Consider the following 19,786-nt stretch of genomic DNA (forward strand, 5'->3'; position numbering starts at 1 on the left):
CATGCACTTAAGGCCATCCCACCGAGGACAGCCGGGTGCTGGCCACCGAGGTGACACAGGCATGTCCCGGACCACACTGACATTGCCCACCCGGCTGCGACATCAAGAGCACGACACACAGCGCATGTCTCGTTCTGCGTTATTTATTTCTTAAGTTAAAGGATACACGGAGTCTTGGCCAGAGGACAGCGGGCCCACGGCAGTGCCTGCGGTGACACCACGGTAAGAAAATAGCTTTTCAGGTTGCATTTCAACTGCAGTAACACCATTCTGGAAGGACACACTGGCCTCGAGCAAAGTGGTCTGTAAAGCAGAGGCTTTGAGAGGCAGTTTCCCCAAAAGATTCTTTGTTCTTTTTTTTTAAGCAACCCCTTGATACAAGGAGTATTTCCCAGCCCAGGGAGGGACACGCGGCTGAGGACAGGCATTCTGAAACCACACCGCAGAGGGACAGACTAGTCGCGATTCATGGGACACCGAACGAACCGTTCCCTTTGGCCACCACATCCCCGCCGCCCGCGGGCAGCGAGGGGCCCTGGGGAGAGGACCCGTGCCGAGGCTGCTTCTGGTCTCACCACTCCTGGTGGCAGGCAGCACCCTCGGGTTCCCAGCACCAAGCGTCACCAGCACTAACACGACCCCTCCTCGCATGCGGTCCACAGGGCTTCTCCTCCAGGAGAAGTGACAGGCTGCACACGTGAATCCACAATGGCGGGAGGTAGTTGGAGATGACTGACGGGCGCTCCCCCGGCGTGTGCATCCCCCACCCCCGCCCAGAGGCCCCCCTCCCTGGCGTGGCGCCATGGGGACCACGTGGGGTGTCGACACAGGGCAGCACCGGGTAGGGGCCAGCACACGGGATGGGACATGTGAGTCACAAAGTCTTCCAGATACATTTCCCCCATAATAAAATAATCTTAATAAAAACATAATTTAAAGGAAGTGTCAAAAGCTGAGTGTAAAATCAAAGCTGTAAACTCTCAAAGTCCGAAGGCTCTCTCGAAGAGTCACGCCTGTTGAAGAAAAGCAAACAGCACGGAGCAGTTACAGGAGGTCTGACCAAGTGGGCAGTTAGAGTGTGTAGGCGGCTGCGGCCACAAGCGAGGCCGCTTTCCTGGGAAGACCAGCAGGAGGACCCGAATAGGATTAGAAGCTAACTTTGTAATTCCTGCACAATCCTACACTTTCCAGACCATAGGAGGCTTCTTCCCCCACCCCGTTCTTGTCAGTGCACCCAGCGTCCTCACAGGGCTGCCGGCAGGGCGAGATTCCACACGTCACCAACTACCCGGGCCGATGGGAACGTTTGCTTTCTCTTCCGGGCACTGGCTCAGACTAGCAGGCAGGCGGCAGCAACGGGAGAGACGGAGGAGGGCATTGGTGCCCGCACACCGCCACGGCTCCTCCAGGTGAGAACCCACATCTCCCACCGGCCTGCTAAGGCCCCCACCTATGGGATCACACCGCATCCCCGGGTCTCCTTTTGGACCCCACAGATTGGACCCCCCCCCAACCCTCTCTTGACACTGCATCAGCAGGAGGTGAACACATTTCGTTCAGTTATCACAGTCCTACTGAATGTCATTTACGTCAGCGCCCGCAGCCCTGGGCCCCGTCATAACATACAAACACCGTTACTGCCAAGACTGACATTCCAAGTTTGCCCGAGAACTGTTCGGATTTTAGGGGATTTCCAGAATAAACAGCAATCAACACAAGAGTTGTACATTGTGTCAGTTTTAAAGCACTTCTGATGAAAGCCTGCGTTTCTGCAAACATGACCATTTTGTCACACTGGTCACCTCCTTCAAGATCTCAAGTTCGTGGCTACAAGAGATAACACGGTCTGAGAGCCCACCTTCCCCAGAGGCAGTCAGACTGGCTCCTGAATGTCGCAATTGGCGACAAGACAACTGCCCCATGGCTGGTGTTCCCTGCGTCCTGCACTGGAGGGCCCGAGGCCTGGGGACACCGATGTTGTAACTCAGGGGGCCCTGTCCACTGGGGGCCACACCAACATTACCACTTACACACTCTGGCACATAAAACCCTCAACATCAGACTTTCCTGCTATCTTATAATTCTAGCGTAATTGCCATTAAAACACTCAAACAAAAATACCAGAACTGAGAAACGCCACTTACGTTCCCATCAGTCGTGATTTATTGACGGAAACTTCAGTTCGGTGATTTCAGAGTCCGGGGAGCTGCTTCCACTCCTGTCACTGTAGGTGTCCCTGTGGAATTCGAATGCTTTATTCATTGTCTCCCACCACAGACCCGCTTTCCTTCTCTGTGTTCCTAGCCACCGTCACCAGAGGACCCTTGTCCACACACAGCAGGAACAAGAGATGCTATACTGCCTTATGAACTGAGCACAGAGCCCTAGAGGGATTTTCTTCTTCTAGTTAGAAAGGATATAGGTCTGCTTTATACTTCACTCCTGGAACTCTAACCCCCAGCTACGAGTGAGGAACTGGCTCCAGAGGAAAGCAGCGGTGAGGCAGGGACACACTGGGCCTGTGACCACCAGCCCGTGAAAGCCAGCGCCCCACAGACCCAGGGCCCCACTGCCACATACGAGCCCGGGGTCAGATGCTACAGTGAGGGCTCAGCCCCCTCACTGGGGAAGGTCCTGGCGGCACACAGGCAGCCTGAGGGGACCCCAGGAAGGAGCGCATGCCCACTGCGATGAGCCAGGGGCCCTCCGACGGACTAGAGAGGAGTGACCGCACCTGGGCGAGAGCCTACAGCCCTTCTGGAGGTAATGCGGGAGCCTCCCCACGGAGGCCAGCAGGAGGCCAAAGTACGGAGGCGAAGGCTTGATGGGCCTGGACAGGAACTCAGGGTGGTACTGAACCCCAACAAAAAAGGGGTGATCTGAAACAGAAACACAAAAGCAGTACTTTTGTCATATGCATAAAATAAAGAAGAGCAAACCCTGTCAGTTGTTTCATGTTTCTACAAACCCTGAAATTCTCTCAAAATAGCATCTTAACCAGAACCCAGGTTAAGGCAGCCCCAAAGCTAAGGGGAGGAGATGCCCTTGCCCTGCAAGCTGTCACCCAGCTAGCTGACGGGGCCTCCTCCAGGGTTCCCACCTGGCTGGCCCTGCTCCCTGGCTTCCCCAGATCAGAAACAGGGCTCAAGGACCAAGGGCGAACCCTCATTCTGGAAAATGAGGACCAAGGCCAGAAGTGCAACACTGCCCGCAGGAAGAGGGGCTCCCAGAGCTCCAGGTGTCTGTTCCCCAAGAACACCCCCAGCAGGGCAGGGCTGCTTCCTTTGGCCACCAGGTCAGCGCTCCAAGCTGCCCCCTGCACCCCCACAGCCGCCCCGCGCTCACCCTCCAGCTCCACGATCTCCATCCTCTCGCCCCCAACGTCCTGGCCAACGAACTTCAGGCCCTGCTCCTCCAAACACTTCTTCAGGACTGGATTCACCTGCGGACACACCAAGAGTAAGGCAGCTGACCTCCCAGCTTGCTGCGGTTCCAGAGCTGCCAGGAGACAGGGTGAAAAGTCACCGAGCTCAACTCCTCACCTCAAACCTGTGGCGGTGCCTCTCTTCCAGGTAATCTGGATCTCCGTAGAGTTTCCCTGGCAAAAGAAAGCAGGCTGATGCAAAGAATTCTGATTGCTTCCCAGTGTACTGTCCAGCGCCGACGCGGCCCGGCCCCCTGAGGGCCGGCTCTGGGTTCTCCTGCCAACCATGACCACTGGCAGCAGCGCCTCACAGACTCGTTCCTGGGCTCTGACTTCTCTGACCACGCCAGGGAAGACCGTCACAGAGACAGATGTTTCCATCCACCCCCCCGCCCCACAGCAGCACACAATTACTGCGGTCCAAAGCACTTTCCACTGGAAACTGCCCTGGAAAACCCACCAGGACGCAGGGAACAGCTGAACGGAAAAGGACACCTGAAGAGCTAGGGAGGTGGCCCACGGGGGAAGCCGTGCAGTTAAGTCACGGTCAGCAGAGCGCCGTGGCCCCCACGCTGCCAGGGGAGGGGGGCCCCCAAGTCCACAAAACACAGAGCTGGGAGCACTGCACGGTCACCTACTCAACTGACTCAAACAACGAGACACGAGGGGCCCCCACTTCTACAAGGACAGAATTTTCCCCGGTGAGTAAGACAATGAGAATGACCACAATCATTCTCCTCGGGATCTTCCTGCTCCAACTTTCCCTAAATCTGCAGTACCTATTAGTACCTTCAGAGTAAAACCGGACTAGGTTGGGTCGCACAAAACTGCCTTCCTGGGGACAGTGCCGACACTGGCAGTTTAATCTGGTTCACCCGAGCGGCCTAGGGAAAGGCCAGGCTGCGGGAGACTGCATGGTCCTGGCCTCCTCCCGGGGAGCCGCCCGCCCCCGAGGCCCCCGGGTGCCCCCACCACTGACTATGCAGCCTGGGGACTAAGAGCCACACTGCTTCTTGGGCTCTCCTGGCGCATCCTGAAAGAATGTTGAACAGGAAGGGGGAAAAAACTCGAAAGCAAGAACAAAACCCAAAAGGCCAGCCTGGCTCTTCAGAGCCCCAGGAGCAGCCCAGGATGGGCGTCCGGATGTGCCACGCTGTGCCGCTGGGGGGTCAGGGGCGGCAGCTCTTACTCATGACCGAGTTCTTGGTCTGGAACAGGGTTCTCCTCTTGCCCAGCCTCATGGTTCCGCCCATCTGCCCAGGGTTGTGTTCCGGCATGTCTATGACCTGGAGGTGTTGGGAAACAAGCACGCGCTACCACAGGCTGCGTCCGTTAGCAGAAGGATCACCAGCGCTGCGGGACGAGGGCCCGTGAGAAGCTCTAACCCTGGCCCTTGCTCAGAGGCGATGGTCGCCAATGAGCAACGGCCTTCCTCTCGTCGTTGAGAGACCGTGCTGGGTAGGGCCTTGAGCCCTTGCCTTTGGCCGGTCATCCTGAGCTGCAGGAACAGCTGTCCCCAGCACTCTGGGTCATGAGGGCTGCCGGACCCCAGCTCGTTCTGGAGACTGACACAGCAGTGTGGATGTGAGATGGGAAAGGCCATGACACGTGTCTCCCCCACTGGACTGAGGGGCTACTCAAAGGAAACGGATGCTTCTCAGGGTTTGCCCGGTGCACATGTGGGCGACAGAGAGGCCCAGGCCCTGAGCCACGAGAGCCCAGTGCACCGCTCAGTCCCTGGCTCCTCTGAGCACCTCCTGGCCTCAAGGACCATCTCAGGGCCCTGCTTTCCCACCACCGAGAGGAGGCGCCCCTCCAACCTTCACTCCTCCCCTCCTGAGTAAAGTTCAGTTTCAAGTCAACAAGCATACACTGATGCTATTCAAATGCCCTGGAATCAAAAGCTGGGTCCACCCTGTTTATCACAGCATCTCTGGTATTGAGAACAGACCTGTCACCCCCAGGCAGGAGAGCTGAAGATGAATAAAGGCGCCGTCCCTCCCCAGGAGCCACAGTCCTCTAACAGGAGACACCACACAAGGGACATGGGCCTCCACAAGCTTTGGTTGCTATTAAACACCTTCGTTCAACACCCATGTTCCACGGGTCTTGAAGAACAAGCCCGTGTCCCCGGGCTGTCGGGGAGGAAATGAACGAGCATCTGTAAAGGGGTGAAGACAGCGTGTGGCGCGCAGCAGGGGCCCACATCAGTGTTTCCTGTCAGCAATGGCACGGCGCTCCCGGGGACTGAGGGGAGCATGGAGAGAGAATGATGCTAAGCCGGAACTACCCTGGCTGGCTGCGGTGAGGCCTGTCTTAAACATTTTCTCTTGCAAACTGGGAAGAGAAGTGAGAAGTTACACAACGAAAAATAAAAGTTCCTCCCATGGGGCGCCTGGTGGCTCAGTGGGTTAAGCCTCTGCCTTCGGTTCAGGTCATGATCTTAGGGTCCTGGGATCGAGCCCCGCATCGGGCTCTCTGCTCAGTGGGGAGCCTGCTTCTCCCTCTCTCTCTGCCTGCTGCTCTGCCTACTTGTGATCTCTCTCTCTCTGTGTCAAATAAATAAATTAAGTCTTTAAAAAAAAAAAAGTTCTTCCCACGCAGTGGGTCTGAGGGACCCGTGGACAGACCCAGCGGTCTCCCTGAGTTTCTAAGCCCTGAGCTCCCTCACGAACGCCCCCTGCCCTGCCCCACATGCCCTTCTCAGCCCTGGGGAGGCTCAAACACTGGACTCACCACAGGATGGTTGGTCTTAGGGTCAAACTCTGTAGAATTGGCATCTGAAAAATGGAAATACTTACATTAAGAAAACAGTTACAAACAACATTGATTATTTTCAAGTGTCGTTGTTAAGCTCTTAATTACAATTTCCCTCTACAGTTCGAAGTGACCGTTCAGCGATTTGAACAAAAACCAGGAGTCACATTAGTACGAGGTACTCGGTGCACACACGCGGCTGAGTGTTTTCCGTGCGCGAGCACCGGGAAGCCAAGCCGTGGGAAATGGGGGAACTGAAACCAGGGGCACCACCTCATCATCTTTAGCTCGATACTGCCTGCTCATGACAGCTCACACGCTGCCGCCTCAACCCCCCTTTCTGGCTTCAGAGTGCCTCTCTCCAGGACGGGCGACACACTCCTCTCGTCCTTGGCGTCTTCTGTGTCACCCTGCCCGACCGCTTCGTGCAGCAGCTAAGCCAGGAGCTCCCTGATCTCAAGACCCGAACAGCCTTCCTCTCGCTCACTGAACGGATGGTCTAGCCATAAGCAAAACCACTGAAGACTAAAAGGAAAAGAACCCTGTTCCTGGTACCGTCTGGCTCCCTGTGTGTGACAGGCCTGGTACCTTCCCTCCTGGGCCTGACCAGAGCCAGGTCCCAGCTGAAGGCAGACTCGTCGCCAGGTCACCCACCCACCTGGGGACCCCATCGGGTGACTGACAGTGGTTGGGAGAGGTTCCAGGGTGCCCAGAGAGCCAGCTCCAGGGCCACGGGCAGCTAGGACGTGCCTGCTAGGGCTCAGGGGCCAAAACTAAAGGGCATGCGGCCTACAGAGCAGCTTGAGTGCTGAGTGGGAGGTGAGTGGGTGAGTGATTGAGTGAGTGGGTGAGGCGACCTCTGAGAAACACGTCCAAGGAGTCCAGCCCTAACAGTAAGCTGGCCACGGGAGGGCCACTTGTCCCTCACGGAGCCAGGCCGCTTTCACATTCCTGAGGATGCTCGGCTTCTTTTTCCTAGAACTTCTGAGGTCTTCTTGAAAATGTGATGTTTGTCAGCTGGGCCACAGAGTCGAGAGGGGCTGTGTGGGCCCTGCAATCAGTGGTCCCAGGGAGCCTCGCCCCCGCCGTCGCACTGTGCGCTCCCTCTCCCACCAGCTGCGCAGGCCTCGGGACACGAGCAAGCTTGTTAAGTGTCCGCACACTGGGCCTGTCATTCTGGGAGGTCGCCCTGCTGTGAGACGGCTCGGCTGAAGTAGTGAATGATGAGCCTTGCTCCAGGGAGAGAACCATCTCGATGTCCCTGCTGGGCAGAGCTGAACGCACGGCAAGGAGATCTGATACACCACAGGGAGCAGAAAGCCAGCCAGCCGGATCCACTCGCCCCACAGCACTCCGAGACATGGTAAAACCCTGCTGGGAGCCACGGAGTGTCCAGGTAGTCTGGACAGTTAGCGAGGCATGGAGAATTTCCTACTGGCCAGGCACCGCGCTGGGACTATTTACACGCATAATTTCTCGATTCTCACAACCAGGAGAAGCAGGTACCATCATCACCCCATTTTGCAGAAGAAACAGAAGCCCAGAAAGGCTAAGTAACTTATCTAAAATCACCCACAACAAGGGAGGGTCAGAAGTTAAGTCCAGGTCTGACCGGCTCCAGGGCCCAAGCTCATAGTAACTGCACAGCCTCAGGCCAGAGTTTCGTTGCTCAGCACCAGCTCAGGGATGGTGGCTACGGGGATGGGAGTGCGGGCATCTCTGGAGCTGGAGATGCGGGGACAGAGACCCAGGATGCCTGGCCAGCTGTGACTCCTCGTTCCTGCCATTGGCACGGCTCGGAGGAGCTGTGCTTTCCCTTTGTGCACAGGGCACTTCCCCCTACTGTGCCCCACGAGGTGCCGGGAAGCCAGGCCTGGCCTTCTCCGGGGCTCCCCATCACCCAGGGGGCGCCAGGCTCCACGGCCTTCAGAAGCACTTCAGCAAGAATTGTAACAAGGTTTGTAACGAACACTTACCTTGCCAGCCCAGCACATTTCTTGAAAATTCAACCACTGCCAACTGCATTCCTAAGCACACACCTTGCAGGTGGAAGGGAAAACACAAAGGAAGCTCCACTGAAAAAGCAGCTTCTACATTTCCCACCAGCCTGCCCTGACTCCGTGTCCCGTTTGCCCACAGAACAATCACAAACTCTCCTACTTTCCTTGCTACCAACAAGCACCCCTGCTGTCTTTTATCTGTTATCAGCTTTCAAAAAGTGGGTCTAAGCTTTCAAAAAGTCCTCATATAAAGGGTCCAAGTTTTAGAAGCTACTCAATGTTAGAAATACACAGTAGCATATTCATACTTAAAAATTCAAGTTTTCCTATCCTCTCTCATTAAGTTCCCATTTGCAAACGATCAAGCTGAAAATTACTTAAATTTGCAGCTCCGGGAAGCATCCAAAATCACGAGCCAATCTGAAGTGAGGGTGTGAAACTCAGCGTCAGGTGTCCTGCCGAACAGCTGGGTCCAGCAAGAGGACCAATTTCCTGATTGCTTTTCATTCTCCCCAGATTCCACGGCAGCTACATGCGGATGTATAAGCTCTTGGACTTTTCACACTAAGGAAGTCTGAATTTCTCCCAACCAAAATGACTTCTACTTGAGCTGCTACCTAGAAACACAACACCTGTGCTTGGTTCCAGTGACCTCCCTGTTTTACTCGCAGGCTCCCACGCGGCCCTTTTTCTTGCTCTTTCCCACTCCTTACCCAAAAAAGGCTTCTTCTGTTTCCGAGCCCAGGAGATGGCTTGGATTTTTCCTTCTGTCCCCCGAACACCAAATCCCCCTGGAACCAGCACTCCGCTGTACAAGAGAGCGCAGCACACGGGGATTGGCCCTTCCCACCAGCCCAAGACACTGATGCCACAAAGTCACTCCCCCTATCTTTTGCTACTAGGGCTACGATGGTGAGACAGCCGGTGAGCTGTCTGTAAACACTATGGGCTCAGAAAATATGCACTAAATGCTTACAAGGGGGAAAAAAAAAAAAGATGGCACACATGGGTTCTTTCATCATTTTTAACATATGTTAACATAAATGCAACTTCTTACTTCTTGGCTTAAAAAGCTCCTTTGCATGGGCAGGGAGCCTCTCCCTGTCAGCTGAGAGTGTCTGCCAAGCGGGGGCCTCGGTCATGGTTGTAGGGCTCTAGAACATCCCACCGCTCCAGGGAGCTGGAGTTTCCTGCTGATTGTTTACTATTATAAAGAACAGCTGCCAAAAACCAACAGACTCTGCGGACGGGTCCTCATCAAACGTTCCGGAAGAGAATCTTTAAATAAGCCTCATCCGTCGACGCAGGCAGCAAACGTCCGTGAAATCAGAACGTGTTTTCTTTAGATTCAACTATATTGATAAGCTGCATTTTTGTAAGGCTTAAATCTTACAGACTGTAGCCTTTCAACAATTAAAATATCTTTAAAAAGCAGATTGCCAGCTACAAGCCCGAGAGCATAGGGCTCAGTAAATCCTCCCCCCACCACCGAAACCCCCGGAAACCCAAGGCCGAGGGCCCTACTCACTGCGCGCTACACAGCTTCTGCCAGGCTTCGTGGTAGCGCACGGGCTCCTCCTGCAACGTGCTTGGCTCCAAGTCCGTGGAATCTATGTACTGGGGACCATTCGGGCAGGGGAGACAAGAAGCAGTCCATGACTCCAGAGCCGCATTCTTCCTAATTCCTAAATGATACTGTCAATGCCCCATCTTTCTTCACTTAAAGTTTTAGGGGCCAGATGGTTAAGCCTCTGCCTTCGGCTCAGGTCATGATCCCAGGGTCCTGGGATCGAGTCCCAAGTCTGGCTCCTTGCTCAGGGGGGAGCCTGCTTCTGCCTCTGCCCTTCCTCCCCACTGCTTGTGCACACGCACACGCGCTGGCTCTCTCAGAAAAATAAAATCTTTAAAAAAATAAAAAATAAAGTCTCAAAATTATAATCTTCATATATTTATACCCAATAATTTTAAAATAAACTTTAAATTCTTTCTTATAGGGATGCCTGGGTGGCTCGGTCAGTCAGTCAGCTGCCTTTGGCTCAGGTCAGGATCCCAGGGTCCTGGGATCGAGTCCCGCATCGGGCACTTGCTCAGCAGGGCGCCTGCTTCTCCCTCTGCCTCTGCCTGCTTGTGCGTGCACTCTCTCTCTGACAAATAAATAAATAAAATCTTTAAAAGTAAGTAAGTAAATAAATAAATACATTCTTTCTTATATTTTAAAATACAAATGTTGCCTTCAAAAAAATCATTGGCCTCCCCAACATGGCTCTCCACTGGCTCTCCCCTCAGCCTGCTGGAGTCCAAAGCGCTCTCTCTGGGGCCCCTGGGTGGCTCAGCTGGTTAAGTGTCTGCTTTCGGCTCAGGTCATGATCCCAGGGTCCTGAGACTGAGCCCCGAATTGGGCTCCCTCATCAGCAGGGAGCCTGCTTCACCCTCTGCCTGTCTGTGCTCGCTCTCCCCCATCTCTCTGACAAATAAATAAATCAAATCTTTAAAACTAAAATATAATGAAAAAGAAAGAAAATAATAAAGTGTTCCCTCTGCTCAGAATGCATTTTCCTCCAGCCTGTCTGCCACCAAGACTGCTTTCCATCTTCCCCTCTTTACTGCAGTATAACTTACATGTGATAAAACCCAAGCATTTTAAGTGTGCACAGATGAGTTTTGTCAAACATACACACAAAGGTGTGACCACCACCTCAGTCAAAAATAAGGAAAATGACTGTCATCCTAAAAACGTCCCTCTGCCCCCCCACCCCCGCAAACCTCCTCCTCTCAGCCTCCTGCCCCGGACACCGTGGCTCTGCTTTCTATCACCACAGACGCCCCTTTTAGAACTTGATAGAAATAAACACACAACATGCAGCTTCCGTGTCTGGCTTTTTTGGCTCGGGATGTTTCTGGGATTCATCCCTGCTGCTGTGCGAGTCACGGGTTTATTCCTTTTTGTCCCTGAGCCGTTGCCCACCGAGGAAATACAGTACAACGTGTACACAAACTCGCGCTGGACATGTGGATTGGTTCCAGATTCTGGCTATTAAGTATCAGTCCTCTTGTATAAAAATATTTCTTGTGGACCTATGTTTTCAGTAAGTATCAGGGAGCAGAAGTGCTGGGTCACGGAGTAAGTGTATGTTTCCCTTTGTAGGAAAGCGCCAGGCTGTGTTCTCACCAGTCAAGCCATTTCCCCAGCCCACCAGCAAGGCGCGGGGTTCCCCACCCTCACCAGCACGCTCGGCCTCTCCCGCGGGTGTCCGGTCACAGTGGTTTAATGTGCATGTATTTCCCTGACAACTGAAGCTGCTACCCTTGTCTGCCTTTCCACATACATCAGGGGCAGCTTCTACGAAAAAGTGTCCACTCAGATCTCCTGCCCCCATTCTTACTAGGTCGTTCATCTTTGTCCTACTGCTTCCTGCCCAGGACCCTGCGATGGCTTCCCTGAACCTCAAGGGAAGACCCAGCTGTGTGACCCAGGTGACGGGACTCATGACCTCACAGGCCTGTCTCCAGACATCCTCCAATTCACACTTTCCCATCCACTGAGTTCCCAGCTATTCCCCGTCTCCACGCCCTGGGTACACTCTACCTTCTGTCCGAATGCCCTCCTGCCTCCTCCATCTTCCCAAACTCTGCCAGAGACCCTCTTGGAGGAAGTCTGCCCTCCACGTCTACCCAGACGGGCTCCCCCACCCCTTCTGTGTGCTTCCCTCACACCTTCGAGACCCCAAGGACTCATTCACCTCTCGGCCCCCACCACCCACCGTGAAAGGCACAGCTACGTCCACGTGGAGACGACAGATGAATGAGCCAAAGAACAAGCAAAAGTCAGGGAAGTGTCACAAGATCTCATAATTCTTAAAATGTATACAGTAGGTCCTTCTGTAGGAAAGTGTTTCCCAGCACAAAGCAACTAAATTACCGCGCCGAGAAACACCCGGAGGAGGAGAAGGCCAACCCTGACGCCAGCAGTGAGGACAGCCAGAATCTGAGCCCTGAACCTCAAGACTCCAGGCACATGAAGATGACAAGCAGGGACCAAGCCCTGACACTCCGCCAGCTCGGCTCCTGCGCGTCCCGTCACGGAGCGGAACACAAGCAGGGCCACTCACGGGTGCTACACATGCCCGCTGGCCGAGCAACCAGACACATTTCAGAGAAACCTCCCCGCTTTCCGAGGTGGGTATTAGCCCTCCCGCGTCCCAGACAAGGTCAGCGAACAGCAGTGCGCCTCTGGCCCGCCAGGGCTCCCCCATCCCCTGGCACAATTGTACTGGGCCACCTGCTACTCAGATTCAGCCATCTGTGCTTTCGCAAGCACTACCCTGACCACCTCTCCCCTTCACTGTCTCCTAAAAAGGTCCTACTGCTCTCTCGCTAAGCCAGGAGCCAACCGTGAATCCTTTCTAGTCCGAAAAAGAAATCCCGAGTTCCCAGAACATACGGCAGATATGCCTATGGCATCTATGAGACTCCAGAAGCCCTCCCTGTCCAGGCCTCGCTATACACGTACTGCCCCTCCTTACCTTGATTTCTAACTTGTGGTTGATGGCCAGCGCAGAATGCTCCAGGGCTTTAATGACGGAGGCGTACGAGTCTGAGAACTTGGTATATTTGCCCACAAGGGCAATGGAGCAGGTCTCCAGCAAGCGATCGTATCTATTCCACAAAGGCCAAGAGACACCAAATTATTTAGAATGTAAATACCATCATGAGATCAAAACTGCTTTCTAAAAAGAAGAAAAACCTCTCTGGGAAGCATACAATGGGAGCAGGTATGATCTGAGTTCTCTGTACACAACAGTAAAGAGGAAGCAACTTTCAAATCCATGTGGCAGGCTTTGTAAAGAAAGAAGGATTTTAGAACCTGGCATGAAGAGCTGGCTTCCAAAACCCACACAAACTCTTTCTTAAAAATTAAAATCCCAGGGATGCCTGCGTGGCTCAGTGGGTTAAAGTCTCTGCCTTTGGCTCCGGTCATGATCCAAGGGTCCTGGGATCGAGCCCCACATCGGGCTCTGCCCGGCATGGAGCCTGCTTCCTCCTTTCTCTCTGCCTGCCTCTCTGCCTACTTGTGATCTCTCTGTCTGTCAAATAAACAAATAAAATCTTTAAGAAAAAAAAGAAAATTAAAATCCCAAAGAGTTAAAAAAAATTAACAGACAACTCATAGGAGTTAATGTGATAAAGGGAATAGTCAAATAAACTATAGGACATTAACACAATGGTCTATATTCACCAAAAATCTTCATCATAAGGTATAATTAGTAACAGCAAAAATGTTTGTAATATCGTATGAAAACAGGATCCTCGAGCTCTGTGCCGTTTTCATGGCTGCCTACGGATATACGTGGAAATGCACAAAGACAGGAAGGGCCAATGGCGAAAGGAAAATGCCCCTCACAGAGCAAGGCAGGAGTGCCCCCCGCCCCGCAGAGCCAGCGCCGAGGCTGCAGAAACACCTCTGAAGTGAGGCGAGAGCATCACTGAACTGTCCGGAGGAATGGGGACGGCTCTCAAAGCGAGCAGCTACGGCAGCAGCAGTAACACAAGACCGGACACCCCGCTCATCCTCTTCTGAGCAGTGAGCAGCACATTCCCAAACAGCTCAGCTATCTGGGGGTGGGGGGTACCTCAGGAGTGCCCGGCCACAGTCAGCCAGCAGGGCAGGCCTCGGACGAGAGCTCACCCGTGGCCACTAGACGCCCGTTCACACGGATTTCTTGGTCGAGGGGACATAAGGCCACAAGTGTATGATCTGAGCTCAGTCCTGATGCAACAAGCTGAGGGCTGAGAGCCTGTCTCTGCCTCTCTTACCACCGAGTCCTTACCTAGCGTGAGCTGACAGTGCGAGCAAATTCCCTGAGACCCTCCCAAGGAGAGAAAAAGGCCCGAACTCCCAGCTCCTTATCACGAGGCAAACCTGTCTGCCATCTCTTTCCACTTCATCAGCATTTTTCGTGGCTGCCTCTCGATCGGAAGGTCAAGTCTCCGGAGAAAATAGTCTACGACTCCCTGCTCCTCTAGCAACAAGGGGACTCGGTAGATGGAGGAGACATCATGGACGCAGATCACCTGTGTAAAAACAGGCAAAGGTTATTTAATAAAAACAAACAAAAACGAACTGGGCTGGCAGCCTCCTACTGGCTCCACCACCTCAGAAAATAACTTCTACATCTGAAAAGGGCAAGGGCAATTTTCTAGAAAAATATACATGACGAAAACTGACTCACGAACAGAATAAAAAATTAGAAGCTAATCTCTTACAAACACGATTGCAAAAATCCTTTAAAAAAAGAAAAAAAAAATCAGGGGCTCCTAGGTGACTGAGTCGGTTAAGCATCGACTCTTGCTTTCAGCTCAGGTCATGATCTCAGGGTCACGGGACTGATCCCCACATCAGGCTCTGCGCTCGCACTCAGCACGGAGTCACCTAGAGATCCTCTCCCTCTGCCTCTCCCCCGTCCACCCTCATTCTCTAAAATAAATAAATAAAATCTTTAAAAAAAAAAAAAAAAAAAGCCAAACCACAAATGTAGTTTAAAAAAAGAAAAAATTCACGTCCAAGTAGGATTTGTCCCAAGAATAGTGGCTGTCGAACTTGGTTGTACGCTGGAGTCACTTGGGTGAGCTTTTAAAAATTCGCAAGCCCATACCGTACCCACCACCACACGGACTAGAACCTCTGGGGGTGGCAAGCAGGGATGTCATTTTTCAGGCTGAGTCCAAAAACCATGGTGTTAAGATATATAACAGTGGAATTCACTGCATGAACAGGGAAAAAGAAGTCACCTCAGTGGATGAAGCTCATAAAAATTCAAAACCAACCCACAGTAAAAATGCTCAGTGAATTAGGACTATTAGGGAAAATGTGAAAAACATAAAGGAAAAAAAAAGCCCACAGCAAACATCATTTGGTTCTCAACATGTAAAGTCTGAAACAAGGCAAAACTGGCCACTGTTGTATATTGTATTCAGTGATGTATTAGAAATATTACCCATTACAATTAAATAAGGTACATATGAACTGGAAAATAAAAAGCAACTGCCAAGAACTACATTCAGTATTATTTCTCATCCACAAAACCCCTAGAATTTACATGTAAACAAACAGAACTAGCAGAATTTCAGTGAGGCTGCCAGGCTTGAGATCAATGAGCAGAGGTCAGCAGGGTTCCTATACATGGGTCGTATCTAATTAGGAAAAGTAATTTTTTTTTTTTTAAGCAGGCTCCACACCCAGCATGGAGCCCAACATGGGGCTCGAACTCATGACCCTGAGATCAAGACCAGAGCTGAGATCAAGAGTCGGGCACTAAACCGACTGAGCCACCCTGGGGCTTCTAGGAAATGTAGTTTTTAAAATTTTCCCATTCATATAGCTACAAAAATTACAAATACCTATAAATAAATCTAGAAAAAAAACTTTACAAATAAAGAAATCTTAAAAAATAAATCTTTACAAAAAAGGAAATCAACTTTATGAAAAAACACCATAGATTACTGTTGAAGGATGGTCTTTCCAAGGAAAGGAGCTGGGACAACTGGCTATCCACAGGCAAAAAGACAAATTTCAATTTTACTAGAAAGTTGCTGTCCATAAAAGGGAACTCACAATGGATCCCTGGCCTGAATATAAGACCTAGAATTATAAAACTTCTAGAAGAAAACATGAAATCTTTTTGTTAAGTGGAGTTCTTGGGCAGGATACCAAAAGCACAACCAATGAAGAGAGAAATGGATACATGGGAGTTCATCAGAATGTAAAAGCTTTTGTCCTCCAGAAGACACCACTAAAAAGGTAAGACAAGCCACAGACTTGGGAGAAAAATGTGCAAATCACAGATCTGATAAGACTATTCTTCAGAATAGACAAGGAATTCCTATAATTCAGTAAGATAAGCAACTCAATTTAAAAATGGGCGAAAGATTTGCAATGCAAATTTAAATCTAGAAACACTTGTCACATTTTTAATAGTAAGTATTTTTTAATAACCTATTCTTTTTTTTACTATTTTGTATTTCTTTATTTGACAGAGAGAGAGAGACAGTGAGAGAGGGAACACAAGCAGGGGGAGTGGGAGAGGGAGAAGCAGGCTTCCCTCTGAGCAGAGAGCCCGATGTGGGGCTTGATCCCAGGATCCCGGGATCATAACCTGAGCCGAAGGCAGACGCTTAAAAACCGAGCCACCCAGATGCCCCTTAATAACGTAGTCTATCATGGAATTTAATCACCTTCTTGCTGGGATAGAAATACCTCAGATAAATGAAATGCATAAAAAAGAAGGCTGTTCATAACAACGAAGTTATTCTGCCGCTCTGTACAGACAGCTCCTGACTTACAATGGCTTGACCTGATACTCTGCTTCAGGGTGGTGCGAAAACAACACACATTCAGTAGAAAGGATACTCTGCATTTTGACCTGTGGTCCCCAGGCTAGCAACTGGCCGTACGCTCTCTCGTGTCATGGGGCCACAGCCTCCAGTCGGCCCCACAGTCACGGGGTAAACAGCCGATAGCTTACAATGGTTTGTACCCACAACGACTGTTACCCACTTTCAGTACAGTGTTCGAGGAATTACACGAGATAGTCAATACTTTACTGTAAAACAGGCTTTGTGTTAGGTGATTCTGCCCACCTGTAGGCTACATTTAAAGTAGGCTAGGTGTGTTAACACATTTTCATCTTAGGGTATTTTCTTTTTTTTTCTTTTAAAGATTTTATTCATTTATTTGACAGAGAGAGAGAGAGGTCACAAGTAGGCAGAGAGGCAGGCAGAAGGAGGAGGAAGCAGACTCCCCGCTGAGCCGAGAGCCTGATGCGCGGCTTGATTCCAGAACCCTAAGATCATGACCCCAGCCAAAGGCAGAGGCTTAACCCACTGAGTCACCCAGGCGCCCCGACTTAGGGTATTTTCAACTTACAACAGGTTGCCTGGGATTAGCCCATCGTTAAGTCAAGGCAGATTTGTATTTAGTAGGAAGCAGAATTCCTGACACGGAGCTCCCATCTTGGGAAGCACTGGAAACACTGATCTCGGGCCCCAGGCCACGCTCACAGCTGGACTCCTGAGTGCCCGTGGAGATGGGGGGGTCAGAGGCTGCCCTGCTCTCTTCACTTCAACGCCAGCGACTTTGACTTTTTGACCCGCACTACTATACCCCTGTAGTCCTGCAAACGAACTGCTCTCATTTCAGCGCTGCTGTTTCCTTCTCTCCCCGCTAGGCCAGCCGGGCCCTCCTGCTTCACATCTCGATCCTCAGTAACCCAGCAGCAAAGCAAACCACTCACAACCTCAACACAAATTCCTGGACGTCAACTTCCCTGCTCCTGCCCTTCAGCCGGCCTGACTGCAGCCACAGCCTCAACTTACCAGCACCAGGCCTTCCCTACCGTGCCCCACCCTGCACATATGACAGGTTCCAAATTCTGAATTTCCTATTTAAGAGGTACCCTCCATGAGCACATGGAACGAAAAGGACTAAATCAGATTTAAAGCCTCCGCCACCTTAGGCACCAGGCGCTAGGAATATAAAGCTGGTTGAAGCAGTCCCTGACTTCAAGAAGCCGAGTCTATGAGTAGAGACAAACATGGACAGATGGACGGGGACACACACACACACACACACTCTCTCTCTCTCCCCCTGAGGGGCAGTAGAACATGTCTCACCACGTGAGACACATAGGTCGCCCAAGGATCAACCTTGAGGCCTGAGGGGGAAGCAGTTTGACAGGTAGAGCTTCTCGAGCAATACTGGGTCCCAGCAGAGCCCTGGAGAGTGAAAATGAATAGGAGACAGCGGGGCCAGCAGGGAGGACGAGGCCATGCAGCATGGCTGGAGCCAAGGGTACAAGGAGTGGGGAGAGAAGAGGCCAGAGAGGTCAAGGATGTCCAGAAAACCAGAGCCAACAGCATCGGTTCCAGCCAACAGACTCCTGTCTCGACCTGTGAAACAAGCAGCAAGCCTCACAAAAGCGGCTGCGACCCCTCAGGATAACTAAAACCAAAACCCGACTGATGCGGAGATGGAATTTCGACTCACTTGCTCAGGTTCAACATGGCAGAACATCGAGATTTTCTCTTTCACTGACGTGTCCAGAGGATTTGAGCACCGGCACACAACCTAGCAGGAAACAAAGGAAGGCGTTCAGACAGAAGAGGGGTGACGGGGGCGCCTGGGTGGCTCAGTGGGTTAAGCCTCTGCCTTCGGCTCAGGTCATGGTCTCAGGGTCCTGGGATCGGGCCCCGCATCAGGCTCTCTGCTCAGTGGGGAGCCTGCTTCCCCCTCTCTCTCTACCTCTCTGCCTACTTGTGATCTTTCTCTGTCAAATATATAAATGAAATCTTTAAAAAAAAAAAAAAAAAGAAGAGGGGTGACGGAGCTGGGGTATTTTCCTGATTGACATGAAAACAGACATCACCTCGTGAAGCCAGATGAAAATGTGAACTCCAGCCCAGCACAGGCCAACATGAAAATAGGACCTGTTTTCAAAACCGAATTCCTAAACTCCCACTCTGGAGAAACGGGAGAAGGGGGCAGTGCAGATGAAAATGCCGATCATGAACTTCGGGAACCCAGTGGGTTTTCCTCAGGTTAGAGTCTTAGGTAGGAGGGAGGGGACATCGAATGATGGGCGCAGAGGAGAGACAAGGCATGACCTCACACAGGCCCATGAGGAAATCTTGGTAAAAGGCAACCCCCACTCAAAGCACTCACCCTCTTTCCCCACCAGCATCGAAAAGCAAGCCAACAGAGCAAAGGTCTTATCTGCCGGGGAGCTGAGATTTTCTTTCTTTTTTTTAACTGAACTACAGCTGACAGACGATGTTACATGGGTTTCAGGAGTATAACGTAGCAATGGGACTCTATGCCCTACGCTGTGCTCACCACGAGGGCAGCCGTCTGCGCCTCTCACCCTCGGGCCTTATTCTCTCCCTGACCCAAAGTCTGCGGCTCCCATTCTGTGCCCCCCACCCCCTTCCCCTGGGCAACCACCAGTTTGTTCTCTCTCTTTGTGGATCTGTCTCTGCTTTTTGTCTTTCCGATTCCATATAAGTGGAGTCACATGGTACACGGAGGAGAGATTTTAATTAGATATCCGAGATCACACTGAAACCAGGGAATCATAAAACCTTACCAGATCTGGAGAAAGCCCGAGGCCTCTGAGCTCCCGAACACTATTCTGGGTGGGTTTAGTCTTCTGCTCCCCTGTTGAACTTGGCTATTTTACAAAGGGGAAAAAAAGGTCATTTCTCTAGGATAAAGAATTTTCAGGCATGACTTTTCTCTGAACCCCTTTTATGGATCAGTGTCTAATTTAGTTCTTAGTTTTGCCGAAGACTCGTGCGCATATATTTTCCACAAGGTATGTCCTAACGGAGGTATCAGCACCCAGACCCCTCCCCTTCCCCAAACCCCAGGGGCAGCCACTCTCCCATGATCCTTCTGGTAAGCTTCATGCTGCTTCTTGACATGTGGTTTGAGACATTTCCCACTGATTTCCCCGTTAGACAGCGGGAACTACAGTTAGAAAGCTATAACACATGCTCCTGTCCTGCGCCTAAAGCCCATCTCATGATACCTCTCCACAGTTGGGTGTGTTTG

At 51.7% G+C, this 19,786-nt stretch overlaps 1 protein-coding gene across 2 annotated transcripts in view; it reads right to left on the minus strand.

Annotated features, from left to right (window-relative positions):
* Positions 1 to 133: 133 nt before the first annotated feature.
* Positions 134 to 19,786, minus strand: part of CTPS1 (CTP synthase 1) — a 30,763-nt gene continuing 11,110 nt past the window's right edge. For both annotated transcript variants that reach the window (XM_046026578.1, XM_046026580.1), the window contains exons 6-19: positions 19,320 to 19,403; positions 18,224 to 18,304; positions 14,102 to 14,253; positions 12,705 to 12,837; positions 9,710 to 9,798; positions 8,895 to 8,989; positions 8,158 to 8,220; positions 6,161 to 6,204; positions 4,614 to 4,710; positions 3,543 to 3,598; positions 3,346 to 3,442; positions 2,735 to 2,879; positions 2,145 to 2,236; positions 134 to 1,013 (exon numbers count right to left, since the gene is read on the minus strand). In XM_046026578.1, coding sequence (XP_045882534.1) covers positions 2,152 to 2,236; positions 2,735 to 2,879; positions 3,346 to 3,442; positions 3,543 to 3,598; positions 4,614 to 4,710; positions 6,161 to 6,204; positions 8,158 to 8,220; positions 8,895 to 8,989; positions 9,710 to 9,798; positions 12,705 to 12,837; positions 14,102 to 14,253; positions 18,224 to 18,304; positions 19,320 to 19,403 — 1,221 coding nt within the window. In that variant the 3' untranslated portion in view covers positions 134 to 1,013; positions 2,145 to 2,151. The remainder of the gene's footprint in view (positions 1,014 to 2,144; positions 2,237 to 2,734; positions 2,880 to 3,345; positions 3,443 to 3,542; positions 3,599 to 4,613; positions 4,711 to 6,160; positions 6,205 to 8,157; positions 8,221 to 8,894; positions 8,990 to 9,709; positions 9,799 to 12,704; positions 12,838 to 14,101; positions 14,254 to 18,223; positions 18,305 to 19,319; positions 19,404 to 19,786) is intronic.

The sequence above is a fragment of the Meles meles genome, chromosome 1, assembly GCF_922984935.1.
Source record: "Meles meles chromosome 1, mMelMel3.1 paternal haplotype, whole genome shotgun sequence".
Taxonomy (NCBI): domain Eukaryota; kingdom Metazoa; phylum Chordata; class Mammalia; order Carnivora; family Mustelidae; genus Meles; species Meles meles.